Below are 25,591 nucleotides of genomic sequence, written 5' to 3'. Positions count from 1 at the left end.
AGCCTCCTGAGGTTGAAGAGGCGCTGCTGCGCCTTCTTCACGATGCTGTCTGTGTGAGTGGACCAATTCAGTTTGTCTGTGATGTGTATGCCGAGGAACTTAAAACTTGCTACCCTCTCCACTACTGTTCCATCGATGTGGATAGGGGGGTGTTCCCTCTGCTGTTTCCTGAAGTCCACAATCATCTCCTTAGTTTTGTTGACGTTGAGTGTGAGGTTATTTTCCTGACACCACACTCCGAGGGCCCTCACCTCCTCCCTGTAGGCCGTCTCATCGTTGTTGGTAATCAAGCCTACCACTGTTGTGTCGTCCGCAAACTTGATGATTGAGTTGGAGGCGTGCGTGGCCACGCAGTCGTGGGTGAACAGGGAGTACAGGAGAGGGCTCAGAACGCACCCTTGTGGGGCCCCAGTGTTGAGGATCAGCGGGGAGGAGATGTTGTTGCCTACCCTCACCACCTGGGGGCGGCCCGTCAGGAAGTCCAGTACCCAGTTGCACAGGGCGGGGTCGAGACCCAGGGTCTCGAGCTTGATGACGAGCTTGGAGGGTACTATGGTGTTGAATGCCGAGCTGTAGTCGATGAACAGCATTCTCACATAGGTATTCCTCTTGTCCAGATGGGTTAGGGCAGTGTGCAGTGTGGTTGAGATTGCATCGTCTGTGGACCTATTTGGGCGGTAAGCAAATTGGAGTGGGTCTAGGGTGTCAGGTAGGGTGGAGGTGATATGGTCCTTGACTAGTCTCTCAAAGCACTTCATGATGACGGATGTGAGTGCTACGGGGCGGTAGTCGTTTAGCTCAGTTACCTTAGCTTTCTTGGGAACAGGAACAATGGTGGCCCTCTTGAAGCATGTGGGAACAGCAGACTGGTATAGGGATTGATTGAATATGTCCGTAAACACACCGGCCAGCTGGTCTGCGCATGCTCTGAGGGCGCGGCTGGGGATGCCGTCTGGGCCTGCAGCCTTGCGAGGGTTAACACGTTTAAATGTCTTACTCACCTCGGCTGCAGTGAAGGAGAGACCGCATGTTTTCGTTGCAGGCCGTGTCAGTGGCACTGTATTGTCCTCAAAGCGGGCAAAAAAGTTATTTAGTCTGCCTGGGAGCAAGACATCCTGGTCCGTGACTGGGCTGGATTTCTTCCTGTAGTCCGTGATTGACTGTAGACCCTGCCACATGCCTCTTGTGTCTGATCCGTTGAATTGAGATTCTACTTTGTCTCTGTACTGGCGCTTAGCTTGTTTGATAGCCTTGCGGAGGGAATAGCTGCACTGTTTGTATTCGGTCATGTTACCAGACACCTTGCCCTGATTAAAAGCAGTGGTTCGCGCTTTCAGTTTCACACGAATGCTGCCATCAATCCACGGTTTCTGGTTAGGGAATGTTTTAATCGTTGCTATGGGAACGACATCTTCAACGCAAGTTCTAATGAACTCGCACACCGAATCTGCGTATTCGTCAATGTTGTTATCTGACGCAATACGAAACATCTCCCAGTCCACGTGATGGAAGCAGTCTTGGAGTGTGGAGTCAGCTTGGTCGGACCAGCGTTGGACAGACCTCAGCGTGGGAGCCTCTTGTTTTAGTTTCTGTCTGTAGGCAGGGATCAACAAAATGGAGTCGTGGTCAGCTTTTCCGAAAGGGGGGCGGGGCAGGGCCTTATATGCGTCGCGGAAGTTAGAGTAACAATGATCCAAGGTCTTTCCTCCCCTGGTTGCGCAATCGATATGCTGATAAAATTTGGGGAGTCTTGTTTTCAGATTAGCCTTGTTAAAATCCCCAGCTACAATGAATGCAGCCTCCGGATAAATTGTTTCCAGTTTGCAAAGAGTTAAATAAAGTTCGTTCAGAGCCATCGATGTGTCTGCTTGGGGGGGGATATATACGGCTGTGATTATAATCGAAGAGAATTCTCTTGGTAGATAATGCGGTCTACATTTGATTGTGAGGAATTCTAAATCAGGTGAACAGAAGGATTTGAGTTCCTGTATGTTTCTTTCATCACACCATGTCACGTTGGCCATGAGGCATACGCCCCCGCCCCTCTTCTTCCCAGAAAGATGTTTGTTTCTGTCAGCGCGATGTGTGGAGAAACCCGTTGGCTGCTATTGGCTGCACTCTGTTTACTACACTACTGTACTCACTCTGTCTAATAATACACTACCGTACTCACTCTGTTTACTACACTACTGTACTCACTCTGTCTAATAATACACTACCGTACTCACTCTGTCTAATAATACACTACCGTACTCACTCTGTTTACTACACTACTGTACTCACTCTGTTTACTACACTACTGTACTCACTCTGTCTAATAATACACTACCGTACTCACTCTGTTTACTACACTACCGTACTCACTCTGTTTACTACACTACCGTACTCACTCTGTTTAATACACTACTGTACTCACTCTGTCTAATACACTACCGTACTCACCCTGTTTACTACACTACCGTACTCACTCTGTTTACTACACTACCGTACTCCCTGTTTACTACACTACCGTACTCACTCTGTTTACTACACTACCGTACTCACTCTGTTTACTACACTACCGTACTCACTCTGTTTACTACACTACCGTACTCACTCTGTTTACTACACTACCGTACACTCTGTACACTCTGTTTACTACACTACCGTTTATCAATGATGACTAATTATGTATACATTTCAATCAGGACTGACTTGTCCAAATGCTATTATGTACTGTACATGTATGAATTTTCTCTCTTGCTCCCATTCCCAATTGTATATAATATAGTCAGGAGTTTAGAACAGTGCCTTGGTACAAATGAATGAACTATCTCCAGATGGCAGGGACGGACTATCTCCAGACTGTCTAGAATGCTAATCTACACTGACTGACCTTGGCTTTAGGAGAGGAGGGAAGGCTCAAAAACTATAGGGCCTCTCTACCGGTGTCATGAAGAGAACATTTAGAAAACGTTGACGTCATTTTCAGTTTATAACCTGTGGAAAAATGTGTATATACCAGTACTCTCTTGAATTAAACGCTGTTACCTGACTTTTAAGACCGGGGCTCTGTCCATTCTTATAAAATATATAGGGTCTTACAAACCCTTAAATGCATTGACAGAGTGTTTAATTCTGATTGGGAAATAAAACAGAGGAATTTAGAATTCCTTCAACAGGGACCAGGCTAACTATTCATCAGTTGAAGGTACCAGGCTAACTATTCATCAGTTTAAGGGACTAGATTAACTATTCATCAGTTTAAGGTACCAGGCTAACTATTCATCAGTTTAAGGTACCAGGCTAACTATTCATCAGTTTAAGGTACCAGGCTAACTATTCATCAGTTTAAGGGACCAGGCTAACTATTCATCAGTTTAAGGTACCAGGCTAACTATTCATCAGTTTAAGGTACCAGGCTAACTATTCATCAGTTTAAGGTACCAGGCTAACTATTCATCAGTTTAAGGGACCAGGCTAACTATTCATCAGTTTAAGGTACCAGGCTAACTATTCATCAGTTTAAGGTACCAGGCTAACTATTCATCAGTTTAAGGTACCAGGCTAACTATTCATCAGTTTAAGGTACCAGGCTAACTATTCATCAGTTTAAGGTACCAGGCTAACTATTCATCAGTTTAAGGTACCAGGCTAACTATTCATCAGTTTAAGGTACCAGGCTAACTATTCATCAGTTCAAGGGACCAGGCTAACTATTCATCCGTTTAAGGTACCAGGCTAACTATTCATCAGTTTAAGGTACCAGGCTAACTATTCATCAGTTTAAGGGACCAGGCTAACTATTCATCAGTTTAAGGTACCAGGCTAACTATTCATCAGTTTAAGGTGAAGAATAAATACACAATCAAGTTCAAGCTCAAAATGAAATGTTTTAATAAAGTATGAACTGTTTATAAAACGTAACAATTTATCACCAGAAACAGAGATATATAAAACATCTGAAACACAAGATATGTGTTGTCAGACATATTTGAAACATCTGTGGATGTTGTGTTGTGTGGAGTCAAAGCCACGATTGAAACATCTGTGGATGTTGTGTTGTGTGGAGTCAAAGTCACGATTGAAACATCTGTGGATGTTGTGTTGTGTGGAGTCAAAGCCACGATTGAAACATCTGTGGATGTTGTGTTGTGTGGAGTCAAAGCCACGATTGAAACATCTGTGGATGTTGTGTTGTGTGGAGTCAAAGTCACGATTGAAACATCTGTGGATGTTGTGTTGTGTGGAGTCAAAGCCACGATTGAAACATCTGTGGATGTTGTGTTGTGTGGAGTCAAAGTCACGATTGAAACATCTGTGGATGTTGTGTTGTGTGGAGTCAAAGCCACGATTGAAACATCTGTGGATGTTGTGTTGTGTGGAGTCAAAGTCACGATTGTTCCTGTTTATAACAAAGGGAATGGAACATTTTCAATAAAACACATGATTTGAACAAGACAAAGGTAACAGATTACAAATGCAGACAGGAAAATGACTAAATAAAATAAACACTTGAGTAAATGATACACAGTAAATTGAAAGTAGGTGCTTCCACACAGGTGTGGTTCCTGAGGTAATTAAGAAATTAACATCCCATCATGCTTAGGGTCAGGTAAAAAAAAAATATGCCGAGTTGCCCATTATGGCTAGAAGAAGAGATCTCAGTGACTGAAAGAGGGCTCTCAAAGAACATAGAGGATGTGTCTCAGTCACCAGATCTCAGTGACTGAAAGAGGGCTCTCCAAAGAACATAGAGGATGTGTCTCAGTCACCAGATCTCAGTGACTGAAAGAGGGCTCTCAAAGGAACATAGAGGATGTGTATCAGTCACCAGATCTCAGTGACTGAAAGAGGGCTCTCAAAGGAACATAGAGGATGTGTCTCAGTCACCAGATCTCAGTGACTGAAAGAGGGCTCTCAGAGGAACATAGAGGATGTGTCTCAGTCACCAGATCTCAGTGACTGAAAGAGGGCTCTCAAAGGAACATAGAGGATGTGTATCAGTCAACCCAATTGAACACTCTTGGGAGATTCTGGAGCGCCGCCTGAGACAGTGTTTTTCCACCACCATCAACAAAACACCAAATGATGTAATTTCTGGTGGAAGAATGGTGTCGCGTCCCTCCAATAGAGTTCCAGACACTTGTAGAATCTATACCAAGGAGCATTGAATCTGTTCTGGTTGGTTGGTGGTGGTCCAACACCCTATTAAAACACTGTATGTTGGTGTTTCCTTTATTTTGGTAGTTAGTTGTCTATGACATTGTCGGGTAACTACCAAAATAAAGGAAACACACAATAAACCTCTCTCTTTCTCCCTGATTATTTATTTGGACCCTTCTGTGTCCCTGGATGTTCTGGTTCTGGTCCCCGAGGACAAAGATAGCTTCTTCTTCAGCTTCCCAATGTCGTCCTCATCCTCTCGCCCCCGTCCCCCCGTCCCTCCCCCCCTCCGAGTCTCCCCTCTTCTCCTCCGCTGGCCTCGACCTCTGCCAACCTGGACTCCTGCTTCCTGTTGTAGCTCTCCTCTCTGCTGCTTACCAGCCAATGTCTCCACTCTGTTCCACACTAGGATGTTCACTCCTGTGGTTGGAACACAAAAGCCTTATTGTCCCAAATGGAGCCCTATTCCCTGTGTAGTGCACTACTTCAGACCAGAGCCCTATTCCCTATGTAGTGCACTACTTTAGACCAGAGCCCTATTCCCTATATAGTACACTACTATAGATCAGAGCCCTATTCCCTATATAGTACACTACTATAGACCAGAGCCCTATTCCCTATGTAGTGGTACTACTATAGACCAGGGCCCTATTCCCTATATAGTGCACTACTTTAGACCAGAGCCCTATTCCCTATATAATACACAACTATAGACCAGAGCCCTATTTCCTATATAGGGCACCTACTTTAGACCAGAGCCCTATATAGTGGTACTACTATAGACCAGAGCCCTATTCCCTATATAGTGCACTACCTTAGACCAGAGCCCTATTCCCTATATAGGGCACTACTTTAGACCAGAGCCCTATTCCCTATATAGTGCACTACTTTAGACCAGAGCCCTATTCCCTATATAGGGCACTACTTTAGACCAGAGCCCTATTCCCTATATAGTGGTACTACTATAGACCAGAGCCCTATTCCCTATATAGTGGTACTACTATAGACCAGAGCCCTATTCCCTATATAGTGCACTACTTTAGACCAGAGCCCTATTCCCTATATAGTGCACTACTTTTATACCAGAGCCCTATTCCCTATATAGTGGCACTACTTTAGACCAGAGCCCTATTCCCTATATAGTGCACTACTTTAGACCAGAGCCCTATTCCCTATATAGTGCACTACTTTAGACCAGGGCCCTCCCTATTCCCTATATAGTGGTACTACTTTAGACCAGAGCCCTATTCCCTATATAGTGCACTACTTTTGACTAGGACTGGCACCCTATTCCCTATATAGAGCACTACTTTAGACCAGGGCTAGCACCCTATTCCCTATATAGTGCACTACTTTAGACCAGAGCCCTATTCCCTATATAGTACACTACTTTAGACCAGAGCCCTATTCCCTATATAGGGCACTACTTTAGACCAGAGCCCTATTCCCTATATAGTGTACTACTTTAGACCAGAACCCTTTTCCCTATATAGTACACTACTCTAGACCAGAGCCTGGCACCCTATTCCCTATATAGGGCACTACTTTACACCAGAAACCTATTCCCTATATAGTACACAACTCTAGACCAGAGCCTGGCACCCTATTCCCTATATAGGGCACTACTTTAGACCAGAACCCTATTCCCTATATAGTACACTACTCTAGACCAGAGCCTGGCACCCTATTCCCAAATTGAAGACTGATTTTTAGCAAAAGAATCAAACAATTTAGAATATTTCCAGCTACAAACATAGTTAGTGGATTCGTTAGTCTAGATTACAAACATAGTTAGTGGAATAGTTAGTCTAGATTACAAACATAGTTAGTGGATTAGTTAGTCTAGATTACAAACATAGTTAGTGGATTAGCTAGTCTAGATTACAAACACAGTTAGTGGATTAGTTAGTCTAGATTACAAACACAGTTAGTGGATTAGTTAGTGGATTAGTTAGTCTAGATTACAAACATAGTTAGTGGATTAGTTAGTGGATTAGTTAGTCTAGATTACAAACATAGTTAGTGGATTAGCTAGTCTAGATTACAAACGTAGTTAGTGGATTAGTTAGTCTAGATTACAAACATAGTTAGTGGATTAGTTAGTCTAGATTACAAACACAGTTAGTGGATTAGTTAGTCTAGATTACAAACATAGTTAGTGGATTAGCTAGTCTAGATTACAAACGTAGTTAGTGGATTAGTTAGTCTAGATTACAAACGTAGTTAGTGGATTAGTTAGTCTAGATTACAAACGTAGTTAGTGGATTAGTTAGTCTAGATTACAAACGTAGTTAGTGGATTAGTTAGTCTAGATTACAAACACAGTTAGTGGATTAGTTAGTCTAGATTTCAAACATAGTTAGTGGAATAGTTAGTCTAGATTACAAACATAGTTAGTGGAATAGTTAGTCTAGATTACAAACATAGTTAGTGGATTAGCTAGTCTAGATTACAAACACAGTTAGTGGATTAGTTAGTCTAGATTACAAACACAGTTAGTGGATTAGTTAGTCTAGATTACAAACATAGTTAGTGGATTAGCTAGTCTAGATTACAAACGTAGTTAGTGGATTAGTTAGTCTAGATTACAAACACAGTTAGTGGATTAGTTAGTCTAGATTACAAACATAGTTAGTGGATTCGTTAGTCTAGATTACAAACATAGTTAGTGGATTAGTTAGTCTAGATTACAAACACAGTTAGTAGATTAGTTAGTCTAGATTACAAACATAGTTAGTGGATTAGTTAGTCTAGATTACAAACATAGTTAGTGGATTAGTTAGTCTAGATTATAAACACAGTTAGTGGATTAGTTAGTCTAGATTACAAACACAGTTAGTGGATTAGTTAGTCTAGATTACAAACATAGTTAGTGGATTAGTTAGTCTAGATTACAAACATAGTTAGTGGATTAGTTAGTCTAGATTACAAACATAGTTAGTGGATTAGTTAGTCTAGATTACAAACACAGTTAGTGGATTAGTTAGTCTAGATTACAAACACAGTTAGTGGATTAGTTAGTCTAGATTACAAACACAGTTAGTGGATTAGCTAGTCTAGATTACAAACATAGTTAGTGGATTAGTTAGTCTAGATTACAAAAACAGTTAGTGGATTAGTTAGTCTAGATTACAAACATAGTTAGTGGATTAGTTAGTCTAGATTACAAACACAGTTAGTGGATTAGTTAGTCTAGATTACAAACACAGTTAGTGGATTAGTTAGTCTAGATTACAAACACAGTTAGTGGATTAGCTAGTCTAGATTACAAACATAGTTAGTGGATTAGTTAGTCTAGATTACAAAAACAGTTAGTGGATTAGTTAGTCTAGATTACAAACATAGTCCAGTATTTATAATACAGACTCACCCATCCCAGATCCTAAAACATCTCCCATTGGATTGAACTTGTTGACCTGGAAAGGCAGAGATTTAAAAATTGACATTATTTTTGACCCAATGATGGCTTGAACAACAGTGCAGCACAAATACATAATTGAAGACTTGTAAAAAACAGCTTCATCACTTTCCATATCAAAGTCCAAGGGCTACAGGCTAACGCTAACATTAAACTAAGGCTACAGGCTAACGCTAACATTAAACTAAGGCTACAGGCTAACGCTGACATTAAACTAAGGCTACAGGCTAACGCTGACATTAAACTAAGGCTACAGGCTAACACTGACATTAAACTAAGGCTACAGGCTAACACTGACATTAAACTAAGGCTACAGGCTAACATTAAACTAAGGCTACAGGCTAACACTGACATTAAACTAAGGCTACAGGCTAACGATGACATTAAACTAAGGCTACAGGCTAACACTGACATTAAACTAAGGCTACAGGCTAACATTAAACTAAGGCTACAAGCTAACACTGACATTAAACTAAGGCTACAGGCTACCGCTGACATTAAACTAAGGCTACAGGCTAACACTGACATTAAACTAAGGCTACAGGCTAACACTGACATTAAACTAAGGCTACAGGCTAACGCTGACATTAAACTAAGGCTACAGGCTAACACTGACATTAAACTAAGGCTACAGGCTAACATTAAACTAAGGCTACAGGCTAACACTGACATTAAACTAAGGCTACAGGCTAACGATGACATTAAACTAAGGCTAAAGGCTAACACTGACATTAAACTAAGGCTACAGGCTAACACTGACATTAAACTAAGGCTACAGGCTAACACTGACATTAAACTAAGGCTACAGGCTAACGCTGACATTAAACTAAGGCTACAGGCTAACGCTGACATTAAACTAAGGCTACAGGCTAACACTGACATTAAACTAAGGCTACAGGCTAACGATGACATTAAACTAAGGCTAAAGGCTAACACTGACATTAAACTAAGGCTACAGGCTAACACTGACATTAAACTAAGGCTACAGGCTAACACTGACATTAAACTAAGGCTACAGGCTAACGCTGACATTAAACTAAGGCTACAGGCTAACGCTGACATTAAACTAAGGCTACAGGCTAACACTGACATTAAACTAAGGCTACAGGCTAACACTGACATTAAACTAAGGCTACAGGCTAACGCTGACATTAAACTAAGGCCACAGGCTAACACTGACATTAAACTAAGGCTACAGGCTAACACTGACATTAAACTAAGGCTACAGGCTAACACTGACATTAAACTAAGGCTACAGGCTAACATTAAACTAAGGCTACAGGCTAACACTGACATTAAACTAAGGCTACAGGCTAACACTGACATTAAACTAAGGCTACAGGCTAACGCTGACATTAAACTAAGGCTACAGGCTAACTGTTACATTAAACTAAGGCTACAGGCTAACACTGACATTAAACTAAGGCTACAGGCTAACATTAAACTAAGGCTACAGGCTAACACTGACATTAAACTAAGGCTACAGGCTAACGATGACATTAAACTAAGGCTACAGGCTAACACTGACATTAAACTAAGGCTACAGGCTAACGATGACATTAAACTAAGGCTACAGGCTAACACTGACATTAAACTAAGGCTACAGGCTAACATTAAACTAAGGCTACAGGCTAACACTGACATTAAACTAAGGCTACAGGCTACCGCTGACATTAAACTAAGGCTACAGGCTAACACTGACATTAAACTAAGGCTACAGGCTAACACTGACATTAAACTAAGGCTACAGGCTAACATTAAACTAAGGCTACAGGCTAACACTGACATTAAACTAAGGCTACAGGCTAACGATGACATTAAACTAAGGCTACAGGCTAACACTGACATTAAACTAAGGCTACAGGCTAACACTGACATTAAACTAAGGCTACAGGCTAACACTGACATTAAACTAAGGCTACAGGCTAACGCTGACATTAAACTAAGGCTACAGGCTAACGCTGACATTAAACTAAGGCTACAGGCTAACACTGACATTAAACTAAGGCTACAGGTTAACGCTAACATTAAACTAAGGCTACAGGCTAACGCTGACATTAAACTAAGGCTACAGGCTAACGCTGACATTAAACTAAGGCTACAGGCTAACACTGACATTAAACTAAGGCTACAGGCTAACACTGACATTAAACTAAGGCTACAGGCTAACATTAAACTAAGGCTACAGGCTAACACTGACATTAAACTAAGGCTACAGGCTAACGATGACATTAAACTAAGGCTACAGGCTAACACTGACATTAAACTAAGGCTACAGGCTAACACTGACATTAAACTAAGGCTACAGGCTAACATTAAACAAAGACTACAGGCTAACACTGACATTAAACTAAGGCTACAGGCTAACATTAAACTAAGGCTACAGGCTAACACTGACATTAAACTAAGGCTACAGGCTACCGCTGACATTAAACTAAGGCTACAGGCTAACACTGACATTAAACTAAGGCTACAGGCTAACACTGACATTAAACTAAGGCTACAGGCTAACGCTGACATTAAACTAAGGCTACAGGCTAACACTGACATTAAACTAAGGCTACAGGCTAACATTAAACTAAGGCTACAGGCTAACACTGACATTAAACTAAGGCTACAGGCTAACGATGACATTAAACTAAGGCTACAGGCTAACACTGACATTAAACTAAGGCTACAGGCTAACACTGACATTAAACTAAGGCTACAGGCTAACACTGACATTAAACTAAGGCTACAGGCTAACGCTGACATTAAACTAAGGCTACAGGCTAACGCTGACATTAAACTAAGGCTACAGGCTAACACTGACATTAAACTAAGGCTACAGGTTAACGCTAACATTAAACTAAGGCTACAGGCTAACGCTGACATTAAACTAAGGCTACAGGCTAACGCTGACATTAAACTAAGGCTACAGGCTAACACTGACATTAAACTAAGGCTACAGGCTAACACTGACATTAAACTAAGGCTACAGGCTAACATTAAACTAAGGCTACAGGCTAACACTGACATTAAACTAAGGCTACAGGCTAACGATGACATTAAACTAAGGCTACAGGCTAACACTGACATTAAACTAAGGCTACAGGCTAACATTAAACTAAGGCTACAGGCTAACACTGACATTAAACTAAGGCTACAGGCTAACATTAAACAAAGACTACAGGCTAACACTGACATTAAACTAAGGCTACAAGCTAACATTACGTTAAACTAAGGCTACAGGCTAACATTAAACTAAGGCTACAGGCTAACACTGGCATTAAACTAAGGCTACAAGCTAACATGACATTAAACTAAGGCTACAAGCTAACATGACATTAAACTAAGGCTACAAGCTAACACTGACATTAAACTAAGGCTAAATGTCTAATGTGTACTCACAGATATGATGCCAGGGGCGTTGGGGTCCAGTAGTTGGCATGCCAGCTCTCCTGTGTTGGCATCATAGATATCGATGGTCCTCAGGGCACCTGGACACACCCTCTCGTCAGGGTACCGTCCAACCACCATCAGGTCGTACAGAGGGTGCCACGTGGCCTGGAGACACAAACAAAGATTGAAGGTGAAGCTTTTGAGCCAATGAGAGAGAGAGAGACACACACAACGACCCCCCCCCCCCACCCCCCACCCACGTTCCTCACCTTGATTGGTGTGAGGTGCTGAAACTGTCTGTGTGGGTGCTGGATAATCTGCTGAGGAGTTGACCAATCAGAAGAGGAGTACACCCTGATCTGGTCATACTGGTCCGTGGTCAGGAGCTTGGAGCAGTCCACTGGATTAAAGTAGGCTGGGGGGAGGGAATAACAGCATGAGGGGGGGGGGGGGGAGAAGAGAGAGGGAGCGAGAGAGAGAGGGAGAGGGAGGGAGAGAGAGGGAGGAGAGGGAGAGAGAGGGAGAGAGAGGGAGCGAGAGGGAGTGAGAGAGAGGGAGGGAGGGAGAGGGGGAGAGAGGGAGCGAGAGGGAGAGAGAGGGAGCGAGAGAGAGAGAGGGAGAGAGAGGGAGCGAGAGAGGGAGAGGGAGGGAGGGAGGGAGCGAGAGGGGGAGAGAGGGAGCGAGAGGGAGAGAGAGGGAGCGAGAGAGAGAGAGGGAGAGAGAGAGGGAGCGAGAGAGAGAGAGAGGGAGAGAGAGGGAGCGAGAGAGGGAGAGAGAGAGAGGGAGAGAAAGAGAGGGAGAGGGAGAGAGAGAGAGAAGGCGAGAGAGGAGAGGGAGGGAGAGAGAGAGAGAGAGAGAGAGAGAGAGGGCGAGAGGGAGAGAGGGAGAGAGAGACAGAGAGACAGAGAGAGAGAGAGAAGGCGAGAGAGAGAGGGAGGGAGAGAGAGGGCGAGAGAGAGAGGGAGGGAGAGAGAGAGGGCGAGAGGGAGAGAGAGAGGGAGAGAGAGGAGAGGGAGAGAGCGAGAGAGAAAGAGAGAGAAAGGGCGAGAGAGAGAGGGAGAGAGAGAGGGCGAGAGAGAGGGAGAGAGACAGAGCGGGCGAGAGGGAGAGAGACAGAGAGGGAGAGAGAGAGAGGGAGAGAGAGAGAGGGAGAGAGAGAGAGGGAGAGGGCAAGAGAGAGAGGGCGAGAGGGAGAGAGAGGAGAGAGCGAGAGAGAGAGAGAGAGAGAGAGAGAGAGGGCGAGAGGGAGACAGAGAGAGAGAGAGCGAGAGAGAGGGCGAGAGGGAGAGAGAGGAGAGGGAGAGAGCGAGAGAGAAAGAGAGAGAAAGGGCGAGAGAGAGAGGGAGAGAGAGAGAGCGGGCGAGAGGGAGAGAGACAGAGAGGGAGAGAGAGAGAGGGAGAGAGAGAGAGGGAGAGAGAGAGAAGGAGAGGGCAAGAGAGAGAGGGCGAGAGGGAGAGAGAGGAGAGAGCGAGAGAGAGAGAGAGAGAGAGGGCGAGAGGGAGACAGAGAGAGAGAGGGAGAGAGAGCGGGAGGGAGAGAGAGAGCGGGAGGGAGGGAGGGAGGGCGGGAGAGAGGGCGGGAGGGAGGGCGGGAGAGAGGGCGGGAGGGAGGGCGGGAGAGAGGGCGGGAGAGAGGGCGGGAGAGAGGGCGGGAGAGAGGGCGGGAGAGAGGGAGAGAGAAAGCAAGAGAATCCGTAAGGGTTAAATGTTCTTAAAAAGCATGTATCTTTCTGATGAACGTGGTGGAAGATGTTATCAAGATACTGCGACTGTGACGTGAGGTTGTCTCACCCACCTCTACACTCTAACCACTAAGCTACCTGCCACCTCTACACTCTAACCACTAGGCTACCTGCCACCTCTACACTCTAACCACTAGGCTACCTGCCACCTCTACACTCTAACCACTAGGCTACCTGCCACCTCTACACTCTAACCACTAGGCTACCTGCCTCCTCTACACTCTAACCACTAGACTACCTGCCACCTCTACACTCTAACCACTAGGCTACCTGCCACCTCTACACTCTAACCACTAGACTACCTGCCACCTCTACACTCTAACCACTAGGCTACCTGCCACCTCTACACTCTAACCACTAGGCTACCTGCCACCTCTACACTCTAACCACTAGGCTACCTGCCACCTCTACACTCTAACCACTAGGCTACCTGCCACCTCGACAACACAGTGGTCAAGATGAAAACACTCCTGAATGTAGGATAGGAGAGAGCTACCACAGCACTCTATATAGTACCTGAGTTAACAGCTTTGTCATGAACCATCTCGTGGAGGTAAGTGTTCTTGTCCTTGATGTTCCTCAGGTCCCATAGCTTCACCGTGTGGTCAACGGACGCTGTCGCCATTAACCAATCGCAGCGAGGGTTGAATTCAGCATGGGTCACTTTGGCTTTGTGCAGCTTCCCGTTGAAGACCTGGGGGGGGGGGGGGGGTGCAGATAGTTTAACAGCATCTTCAAGAACAACGTCAGGAAATGAAATCATTGGAACTGTCAAAAACAGTGTCTGACGCAGTCATGCATTTTTATAAGGCAGAATATTAAGAGAATTGTCTTATTCAAAGAACATGAAAACACAACAAAATATAGAACATTAGCTATAGTGTAAACTACAGTAGAAATATACTATACAGTACTGTAGCTATAGTGTAAAATACAGTAGAAATATACTATATAGTACTGTAGCTATAGTGTAAACTACAGTAGAAATATACTATACAGTACTGTAGCTATAGTGTAAAATACAGTAGAAATATACTATATAGTACTGTAGCTATAGTGTAAACTACAGTAGAAATATACTATATAGTACTGTAGCTATAGTGTAAACTACAGTAGAAATATACTATATAGTACTGTAGCTATAGTGTAAACTACAGTAGAAATATACAGTACTGTAGCTATAGTGTAAACTACAGTAGAAATATACAGTACTGTAGCTATAGTGTAAACTACAGTAGAAATATACTATACAGTACTGTAGCTATAGTGTAAACTACAGTAGAAATATACTATACAGTACTGTAGCTATAGTGTAAAATACAGTAGAAATATACTATATAGTACTGTAGCTATAGTGTAAACTACAGTAGAAATATACAGTACTGTAGCTATAGTGTAAACTACAGTAGAAATATACTATACAGTACTGTAGCTATAGTGTAAAATACAGTAGAAATATACTATATAGTACTGTAGCTATAGTGTAAACTACAGTAGAAATATACAGTACTGTAGCTATAGTGTAAACTACAGTAGAAATATACTATACAGTACTGTAGCTATAGTGTAAACTACAGTAGAAATATACTATACAGTACTGTAGCTATAGTGTAAACTACAGTAGAAATATACTATACAGTACTGTAGCTATAGTGTAAACTACAGTAGAAATATACAGTACTGTAGCTATAGTGTAAACTACAGTATAAATATACAGTACTGTAGCTATAGTGTAAACTACAGTAGAAATATACTATACAGTACTGTAGCTATAGTGTAAACTACAGTAGAAATATACAGTACTGTAGCTATAGTGTAAACTACAGTAGAAATATACAGTACTGTAGCTATAGTGTAAACTACAGTAGAAATATACTATACAGTACTGTAGCTATAGTGTAAACTACAGTAGAAATATACAGTACTGTAGCTATAGTGTAAACTACAGTAGAAATATACAGTACTGTAGCTATAGTGTAAACTACAGTAGAAATATACTATACAGTACTGCAGCTATAGTGTAAACTACAGTAGAAATATACAGTACCTGGTGTCCATCCATGCCCAGTGTAAACTACAGTATAAATATACAGTACCTGGTGTCCATCCATGCCCAGTGTAAACTACAGTAGAAATATACAGTACCTGGTGTCCATCCATGCCCAGTGTAAACTACAGTAGAAATATACAGTACCTGGTGTCCATCCATGCCCAGTGTAAACTACAGTAGAAATATACAGTACCTGGTGTCCATCCATGCCCAGTGTAAACTACAGTAGAAATATACAGTACCTGGTGTCCATCCATGCCCAGTGTAAACTACAGTAGAAATATACAGTACCTGGTGTCCATCCATGCCCAGTGTAAACTACAGTAGAAATATACAGTACCTGGTGTCCATCCATGCCCAGTGTAAACTACAGTAGAAATATACAGTACCTGGTGTCCATCCATGCCCAGTGTAAACTACAGTATAAATATACAGTACCTGGTGTCCATCCATGCCCAGTGTAAACTACAGTAGAAATATACAGTACCTGGTGTCCATCCATGCCCAGTGTAAACTACAGTAGAAATGTACAGTACCTGGTGTCCATCCATGCCCAGTGTAAACTACAGTATAAATATACTATATAGTACTGTAGCTATAGTGTAAACTACAGTATAAATATACTATATAGTACTGCAGCTATAGTGAAAACTACAGTATAAATATACAGTACCTGGTGTCCATCCATGCCCAGTGTAAACTACAGTATAAATATACTATACAGTACTGTAGCTATAGTGTAAACTACAGTAGAAATATACTATATAGTACTGTAGCTATAGTGTAAACTACAGTATAAATATACTATACAGTAATGTAGCTATAGTGTAAACTACAGTATAAATATACTATATAGTACTGCAGCTATAGTGAAAACTACAGTATAAATATACAGTACCTGGTGTCCATCCATGCCCAGTGTAAATTACAGTATAAATATACTATACAGTACTGTAGCTATAGTGTAAACTACAGTAGAAATATACTATATAGTACTGTAGCTATAGTGTAAACTACAGTATAAATATACTATACAGTAATGTAGCTATAGTGTAAACTACAGTATAAATATACTATATAGTACTGCAGCTATAGTGAAAACGACAGTATAAATATACAGTACCTGGTGTCCATCCATGCCCAGTGTAAACTACAGTAGAAATATACAGTACCTGGTGTCCATCCATGCCCAGTGTAAACTACAGTATAAATATACAGTACCTGGTGTCCATCCATGCCCAGTGTAAACTACAGTATAAATATACAGTACCTGGTGTCCATCCATGCCCAGTGTAAACTACAGTAGAAATATACAGTACCTGGTGTCCATCCATGCCCAGTGTAAACTACAGTATAAATATATAGTACCTGGTGTCCATCCATGCCCAGTGTAAACTACAGTATAAATATACAGTACCTGGTGTCCATCCATGCCCAGTGTAAACTACAGTAGAAATATACAGTACCTGGTGTCCATCCATGCCCAGTGTAAACTACAGTAGAAATATACAGTACCTGGTGTCCATCCATGCCCAGTGTAAACTACAGTAGAAATATACAGTACCTGGTGTCCATCCATGCCCAGTGAAAACTACAGTATAAATATACAGTACCTGGTGTCCATCCATGCCCAGTGTAAACTACAGTATAAATATACAGTACCTGGTGTCCATCCATGCCCAGTGTAAACTACAGTAGAAATATACAGTACCTGGTGTCCATCCATGCCCAGTGTAAACTACAGTAGAAATTTACAGTACCTGGTGTCCATCCATGCCCAGTGTAAACTACAGTATAAATATACTATATAGTACTGTAGCTATAGTGTAAACTACAGTATAAATATACTATATAGTACTGCAGCTATAGTGAAAACTACAGTATAAATATACAGTACCTGGTGTCCATCCATGCCCAGTGTAAACTACAGTAGAAATATACAGTACCTGGTGTCCATCCATGCCCAGTGTAAACTACAGTAGAAATATACAGTACCTGGTGTCCATCCATGCCCAGTGTAAACTACAGTAGAAATATACAGTACCTGGTGTCCATCCATGCCCAGTGAAAACTACAGTATAAATATACAGTACCTGGTGTCCATCCATGCCCAGTGTAAACTACACTATAAATATACAGTACCTGGTGTCCATCCATGCCCAGTGTAAACTACACTATAAATATACAGTACCTGGTGTCCATCCATGCCCAGTGTAAACTACAGTATAAATATACAGTACCTGGTGTCCATCCATGCCCAGTGTAAACTACAGTAGAAATATACAGTACCTGGTGTCCATCCATGCCCAGTGTAAACTACAGTATAAATATACAGTACCTGGTGTCCATCCATGCCCAGTGTAAACTACAGTAGAAATATACAGTACCTGGTGTCCATCCATGCCCAGTGTAAACTACAGTAGAAATATACAGTACCTGGTGTCCATCCATGCCCAGTGTAAACTACAGTAGAAATATACAGTACCTGGTGTCCATCCATGCCCAGTGTAAACTACAGTAGAAATATACAGTACCTGGTGTCCATCCATGCCCAGTGTAAACTACAGTATAAATATACAGTACCTGGTGTCCATCCATGCCCAGTGTAAACTACAGTAGAAATATACAGTACCTGGTGTCCATCCATGCCCAGCAATAAGACTCGTCCAATGTTGTCTCCGGTCACCAACATCTGTCTGCTCAACGACACATCTACACAGCAGTACCACAGACTGGAACAGAGATGTAATCACCATATAAATCACTAATTTAAAATAATAATAATAATAAAAATAATAATAATGTAAACTGCGGTATACTGTGATTATCCTCATCAATACATTCAGCCAATACTCAACTTGTTTTTATCATACTAAATCACCAGAATGTGATAGACCAGCCTGCGTCTCCTTTATCATCAGACGGACACTACTAAGTGCACTAGTTGTGTTTTTTCCCTTAGATTTAAGATGACATTTGTCAAGGCGCTAAGCTCGCATCCCAAATGGTACCCTATCCCCTACATAGAACAATACTTTTGACTACAGTGAGGAGAACAAGTATTTGGCACACTGCCGATTTTGCAGGTTTTCCTACTTACAAAGCATGTAGAGGTCTGTCATTTCTATCATAGGTACACTTCAACTGTGAGACGGAATCTAAAACAAAAATCCAGAAAATCACATTGTAGGATTTTTAAATAATTCATTTGCATTTTATTGCATGACATAAGTATTTGATAACCAGTAAGAATTCCGGCTCTCACAGACCTGTTAATTTTTCTTTAAGAATCCCTCCTGTTCTCCACTCATTACCTGTATTAACTGCACCTGTTTGAACTCGTTACCAGTATAAAAGACACCTGTCCACACACTCAATCAAACAGACTCCAACCTCTCCACAATGGCCAAGACCAGAGAGGATGTAAGGACATCAGGGGTTAAATTGTAGACCTGCACAAGGCTGGGATGGGCTACAGGACAAGAGAATTGGAAGAAGTTCAAGATGAAGGTCAATCACCCTCGGTCTGGGGCTCCATGCAAGATCTCGTGAGATAAAAATTACAGACCTCTACATGCTTTGTAAGTAGGATAACCTGCAAAATCGGCAGTGTATCAAATACTTGTTCTCCTCACTGTATCTGATTTACATCCCTTTCCTGAGAAAGACATATCCCAAAGTTGTCACAGACAATCACACAGCAGAAATCCTACAGTATTTTACACCCTATATGCTCTGGTCTAAAGTAGTGCACTATATAGGGAATAGGGGCTCTGGTCTATAGTAGTGCACTATATAGTGCACTACTTTAGACCAGAGCCCTATATAGGGCACTACTTTAGACCAGAGCCCTATTCCCTATATAGGGCACTACTTTAAATCATATAGGGCACTACTTTAGACCAGAGCCCTATTCCCTATATAGGGCACTACTTTAGACCAGAGCCCTATTCCCTATATAGGGCACTACTTTAAATCATATAGGGCACTACTTTAGACCAGAGCCCTATTCCCTATATAGTGCACTACTTTAGACCAGAGCCCTATATAGGGCACTACTTTAGACCAGAGCCCTATTCCCTATATAGGGCACTACTTTAAATCATATAGGGCACTACTTTAGACCAGAGCCCTATTCCCTATATAGGGCACTACTTTAGACCGGAGCCCTATTCCCTATATAGGGCACTACTTTAAATCAGAGCCCTATTGCCTATATAGGGCACTACTTTAGACCAGAGCCCTATTCCCTATATAGGGCACTACTTTAGACCAGAGCCCTATTCCCTATATAGGGCACTACTTTAGACCAGAGCCCTATTCCCTATATAGGGAATAAGGATCTAAAGTAGGGCATTAAATAGGGAATAAAGGATTAAAGTAGGACACTAAGTAGGGAATAAGGATCTAGTTTAAAGTAGGGCATTAAATAGGGAATAAGGGATTAAAGTAGGACACTAAATAGGGAATACGGATCTAGTTGAAAGTAGGGCACTAAGTAGGGAATAGGGGTCTAAAGTAGTGCACTATATAGGGAATAGGGCTCTGGTCTAAAGTAGTGCACTATATAGGGAATAGGGCTCTGGTCTAAAGTAGTGCACTATATAGGGAATAGGGCTCTGGTCTAAAGTAGTGCACTATATAGGGAATAGGGCTCTGGTCTATAGTAGTGCACTATATAGGGAATAGGGCTCTGGTCTATAGTAGTGCACTATATAGGGAATAGGGGTCTAAAGTAGGGCACTAAATAGGGAATAGGGGTCTAAAGTAGGGCATTAAATAGGGAATAAGGGTCTAAATTAGGGCATTAAATAGGGAATAAGGGTCTAAAGTAGGTCACTAAATAGGGAATAGGGGTCTAAAGTAGGGCATAAGGGTCTAAAGTAGGGCACTAAATAGGGAATAAGGGTCTAAAGTAGGGCACTAAATAGGGAATAGGGGTCTAAAGTAGGGCACTAAATAGGGAATAAGGGTCTAAAGTAGGGCACTAAATAGGGAATAGGGGTCTAAAGTAGGGCACTAAATAGGGAATAAGGGTCTAAAGTAGGGCACTAAATAGGGAATAGGGGTCTAAAGTAGGGCACTATATAGGGAATAGGGCTCTGGTCTATAGTAGTGCACTATATAGGGAATAGGGCTCTGGTCTAAAGTAGTGCACTATATAGGGAATAGGGCTCTGGTCTAAAGTAGTGTACTATATAGGGAATAGGGCTCTGGTCTATAGTAGTGCACTATATAGGGAATAGGGCTCTGGTCTAAAGTAGTGCACTATATAGGGAATAGGGCTCTGGTCTAAAGTAGTGCACTATATAGGGAATAGGGCTCTGGTCTAAAGTAGTGCACTATATAGGGAATAGGGCTCTGGTCTAAAGTAGTGCACTATATAGGGAATAGGGCTCTGGTCTATAGTAGTGCACTATATAGGGAATAGGGCTCTGGTCTAAAGTAGTGCACTATATAGGGAATAGGGCTCTGGTCTAAAGTAGTGCACTATTTAGGGAATAGGGTGCCATTTCTAAAGCTGTCTAAGCAGGGCCTGCCTCCTCACCAGACATTGTGGTGATCGTGTCCACAGTCCTGGACTCTGGACAGAACCGTTCCTGGACCGCCCTGAAAGTTCTGCTCAGTCAGCGTACCGTCGCCAGACGCCAGGTAGACCTTGGACGGGTCCGTCAGGCTAAACGTCATCCCACCAATAAAATCCCCGGCTCCTTTCTGCATTGACGAACACAAAACAGACCAATCGGAAAACAACTCAATGCGTTTGTTCCGGTGGTTCCTTCCTGTTTCAGTCAGTTGTCCGACCAGTTGGTGTGCCTGGTGAAATCCAACCTCAGCCAATGACAGTTCTGTCCAGATAAACGCGGGCCTATCAGAAGGCAGTGGTCTGTTTCGAACTACACTAGTTCTATCTTGATACGGTGTTGAGAAAAAGGGCCTTTGTCTGCATCCCAAATGGAGCCCTATTCCCTATATAGTACACTACTTTAGACCAGAGCCCTATTCCCTATATAGTGCACTACTATAGACCAGAGCCCTATTCCCTATATAGTACACTACTTTAGACCAGAGCCCTATTCCCTATATAGTGCACTACTATAGACCAGAGCCCTATTCCCTATATAGTGCACTACTATAGACCAGAGCCCTATTCCCTATATAGTACACTACTTTAGACCAGAGCCCTATTCCCTATATAGTGCACTACTATAGACCAGAGCCCTATTCCCTATATAGTGCACTACTTTAGACCAGAGCCCTATTCCCTATATAGTGCACTACTTTAGACCAGGGCCCTATTCCCTATATAGTACACTACTTTAGACCAGGGCCCTATTCCCTATATAGTGGTACTACTATAGACCAGAACCCTATTCCCTATATAGTGCACTACTTTAGACCAGAACCCTGGTCTGCACCTGCCTGGTGCCTGGTGGGCTCTGTTCTAACGTAGTGTACTATATAGGGAATAAGGGTCTAAAGTAGGGCACTGAATAGGGGTCTAAAGTAGGTTACTAAATAGGGAATAGGGGTCTAAAGTAGGGCATTCAATAGGGAATAGGGGTCTAAAGTAGGGCACTAAATAGGGAATAAGGGTCTAAAGTAGGGCACTGAATAAGGGTCTAAAGTAGGTTACTAAATAGGGAATAGGGGTCTAAAGTAGGGCATTCAATAGGGAATAGGGGTCTAAAGTAGGGCATTAAATAGGGAATAAGGGTCTAAAGTAGGGCACTAAATAGGGAATAAGGGTATAAAGTAGGGCACTAAGTAGGGAGTAAGGGTCTAAAGTAGGGCACTAAGTAGGGAGTAAGGGTCTAAAGTAGGGCACTAAGTAGGGAATAAGGGTCTATATAGGGCACTAAGTAGGGAATAAGGGTCTATATAGGGCACTAAATAGGGAATAGGGGTCTAAAGTAGGGCACTAAGTAGGGAGTAAGGGTCTAAAGTAGGGCACTAAATAGGGAATAGGGGTCTAAAGTAGGGCACTAAATAGGGAGTAAGGGTCTATATAGGGCACTAAGTAGGGAATAAGGGTCTATATAGGGCACTAAGTAGGGAGTAAGGGTCTATATAGGGCACTAAATAGGGAATAAGGGTATAAAGTAGGGCACTAAATAGGGAATAAGGGTATAAAGTAGGGCACTAAGTAGGGAGTAAGGGTCTAAAGTAGGGCACTAAGTAGGGAGTAAGGGTCTAAAGTAGGGCACTAAGTAGGGAATAAGGGTCTATATAGGGCACTAAGTAGGGAATAAGGGTCTATATAGGGCACTAAATAGGGAATAGGGGTCTAAAGTAGGGCACTAAGTAGGGAGTAAGGGTCTAAAGTAGGGCACTAAATAGGGAATAGGGGTCTAAAGTAGGGCACTAAATAGGGAGTAAGGGTCTATATAGGGCACTAAGTAGGGAGTAAGGGTCTATATAGGGCACTAAATAGGGAATAAGGGTATAAAGTAGGGCACTAAATAGGGTATAAGGGTATAAAGTAGGGCACTAAATAGGGAATAAGGGTATAAAGTAGGGCACTAAATAGGGAATAAGGGTATAAAGTAGGGCACTAAATAAATAGAGTGCCATTTGGGTCTCTTACTCCCATGACTCTGTGTTGGTAAACACCCTTAGAGTGGTCCCATTGAAATCCTGCAGCGTGGTGGTTCCCCTGACAGAGGAGGTGAACAGCTGAGTGGGGTTGTACGGGTTAAACTTCAGAGCTGTAATAGAGCCTCCAGGACCAACCTGCGTAAAACACACACAGGAGTAGACACTGGTCCCAAATCACATCCTATTCCCTATTTAGTGCACTACTTTTGACCAGAGCCCCGGACGACAGAGCCCCCGACAAAAGTAGTGCACTAAATGAGAAATGGAGTGCCATTTGGGACTCATCCAACGTAGACCCGATACTATCGGATAAGTCGACGTATTACTATCGGATAAGTCAACGTATTACTATCGGATAAGTCGACCCGATACTATCGGATAAGTCGACGTATTACTATCGGATAAGTCAACGTATTACTATCGGATAAGTCGACCCGATACTATCGGATAAGTCGACGTATTACTATCGGATAAGTCGACTCGATACTATCGGAGAAGTCGACGTATTACTATCGGATAAGTCGACGTATTACTATCGGATAAGTCGACGTATTACTATCGGATAAGTCGACGTATTACTATCGGATAAGTCGACGTATTACTATCGGATAAGTCGACCCGATACTATCGGATAAGTCGACCCGATACTATCGGATAAGTCGACCCGATACTATCGGATAAGTCGACCCGATACTATCGGATAAGTCGACCCGATACTATCGGATAAGTCGACCCGATACTATCGGAGAAGTCGACCCGATACTATCGGAGAAGTCGACCCGATACTATCGGATAAGTCGACCCGATACTATCGGATAAGTCGACCCGATACTATCGGATAAGTCGTCCCGATACTATCGGATAAGTCGTCCCGATACTATCGGATAAGTCGACCCGATACTATCGGATAAGTAGACCCGATACTATCGGATAAGTAGACCCGATACTATCGGATACGTAGACCCGATACTATCGGATACGTAGACCCGATACTATCGGATAAGTAGACCCGATACTATCGGATAAGTAGACCCGATACGATCGGATAAGTAGACCCGATACTATCGGATAAGTAGACCCGATACTATCGGATAAGTAGACCCGATACTATCGGATAAGTAGACCCGATACTATCGGATAAGTAGACCTATTACTATCGGATAAGTAGACCCGATACTATCGGATAAGTAGACCTATTACTATCGGATAAGTAGACCCGATACTATCGGATAAGTAGACCTATTACTATCGGATAAGTAGACCCGATACTATCGGATAAGTAGACCTATTACTATCGGATAAGTAGACCTGATACTATCGGATAAGTAGACCCGATACTATCGGATAAGTAGACCTATTACTATCGGATAAGTAGACCTATTACTATCGGATAAGTAGACCCGATACGATCGGATAAGTAGACCTATTACTATCGGATAAGTAGACCCGATAGTAATCGGTATGTGTCGTAAGTTAAGCATACTATCAATACTGTGGGGGGACTCTTGATGTAAAAATGGATTTCCAAGTCAACTGTTATTGCAAATATGATCGATTACAGTGTTCCTAAACAGTAACACAGACCGGTTTAAACTATTGATTACGGTGTTCCTAAACAGTAACACAGACCGGTTTAAACTATTGATTACGGTGTTCCTAAACAGTAACACAGACCGGTTTAAACTATTGATTACGGTGTTCCTAAACAGTAACACAGACCGGTTTAAACTATTGATTACGGTGTTCTGATTTAAACAGATTTAAAAACTATTGTATTATTTGTGTGTATCATCCTGAACATCTAGGTACACAGTCAAACAAGAAAACGAATAAGCATGCACTCATTAGTAACCCATCGGCCAATGGCGTCGCTGGGTTGTAACGATGGAACCGGTCTTTCCAGATGTGTATCAGGCATTCTCACCCCTTGTATGAAGCTGGTCTTGTTGAGCACGTTGTAGTCCCAGAGGACAACGTCTCCTCCCTTGGAGCCGACCGCCAGCGTGGAGGGGTGCGAGGGGTGCCACTCCAGACAGGTGACCCGCCGGTCAAACGGACTGGCTGTACGGTGGAGCTTATAGGAGGACAGGGAACGTACAAACGGCTCCAGGAGACACTGGGGAAGGGAAATAAGATATAATGTACTGATGATGATTGGGGCCGGCAGGGTAGCCTAGTGGTTAGACTATAGAGGTGTCAGGTAGCCTAGTGGTTAGACTGTGGAGGTGTCAGGTAGCCTAGTGGTTAGAGTGTAGA

At 42.6% G+C, this 25,591-nt stretch overlaps 1 protein-coding gene across 2 annotated transcripts in view; it reads right to left on the bottom strand.

Annotated features, from left to right (window-relative positions):
• Positions 1 to 5,238: 5,238 nt before the first annotated feature.
• ddb2 (damage-specific DNA binding protein 2) overlaps positions 5,239 to 25,591 on the bottom strand; it is a 37,993-nt gene continuing 17,640 nt past the window's right edge. The window contains exons 4-11 of one of the 2 annotated variants that reach the window (XM_036968860.1): positions 25,260 to 25,451; positions 23,325 to 23,470; positions 18,369 to 18,468; positions 14,203 to 14,380; positions 12,214 to 12,359; positions 11,954 to 12,109; positions 8,516 to 8,561; positions 5,239 to 5,565 (exon numbers count right to left, since the gene is read on the bottom strand). In XM_036968860.1, the coding sequence (XP_036824755.1) occupies positions 5,309 to 5,565; positions 8,516 to 8,561; positions 11,954 to 12,109; positions 12,214 to 12,359; positions 14,203 to 14,380; positions 18,369 to 18,468; positions 23,325 to 23,470; positions 25,260 to 25,451 (1,221 nt within the window). In that variant the 3' untranslated portion in view covers positions 5,239 to 5,308. Of the gene's footprint in view, positions 5,566 to 8,515; positions 8,562 to 11,953; positions 12,110 to 12,213; positions 12,360 to 14,202; positions 14,381 to 18,368; positions 18,469 to 21,284; positions 21,452 to 23,324; positions 23,471 to 25,259; positions 25,452 to 25,591 lie in introns of both variants that reach the window. The other variant, XM_036968859.1, reaches the window with a different exon arrangement.

Source organism: Oncorhynchus mykiss, chromosome 30, assembly GCF_013265735.2.
Source record: "Oncorhynchus mykiss isolate Arlee chromosome 30, USDA_OmykA_1.1, whole genome shotgun sequence".
NCBI classification, from domain to species: Eukaryota; Metazoa; Chordata; class Actinopteri; order Salmoniformes; family Salmonidae; genus Oncorhynchus; species Oncorhynchus mykiss.
Note: the sequence above shows the minus strand (reverse complement) of the source record. Positions and strands in the feature narration are given on the sequence as shown.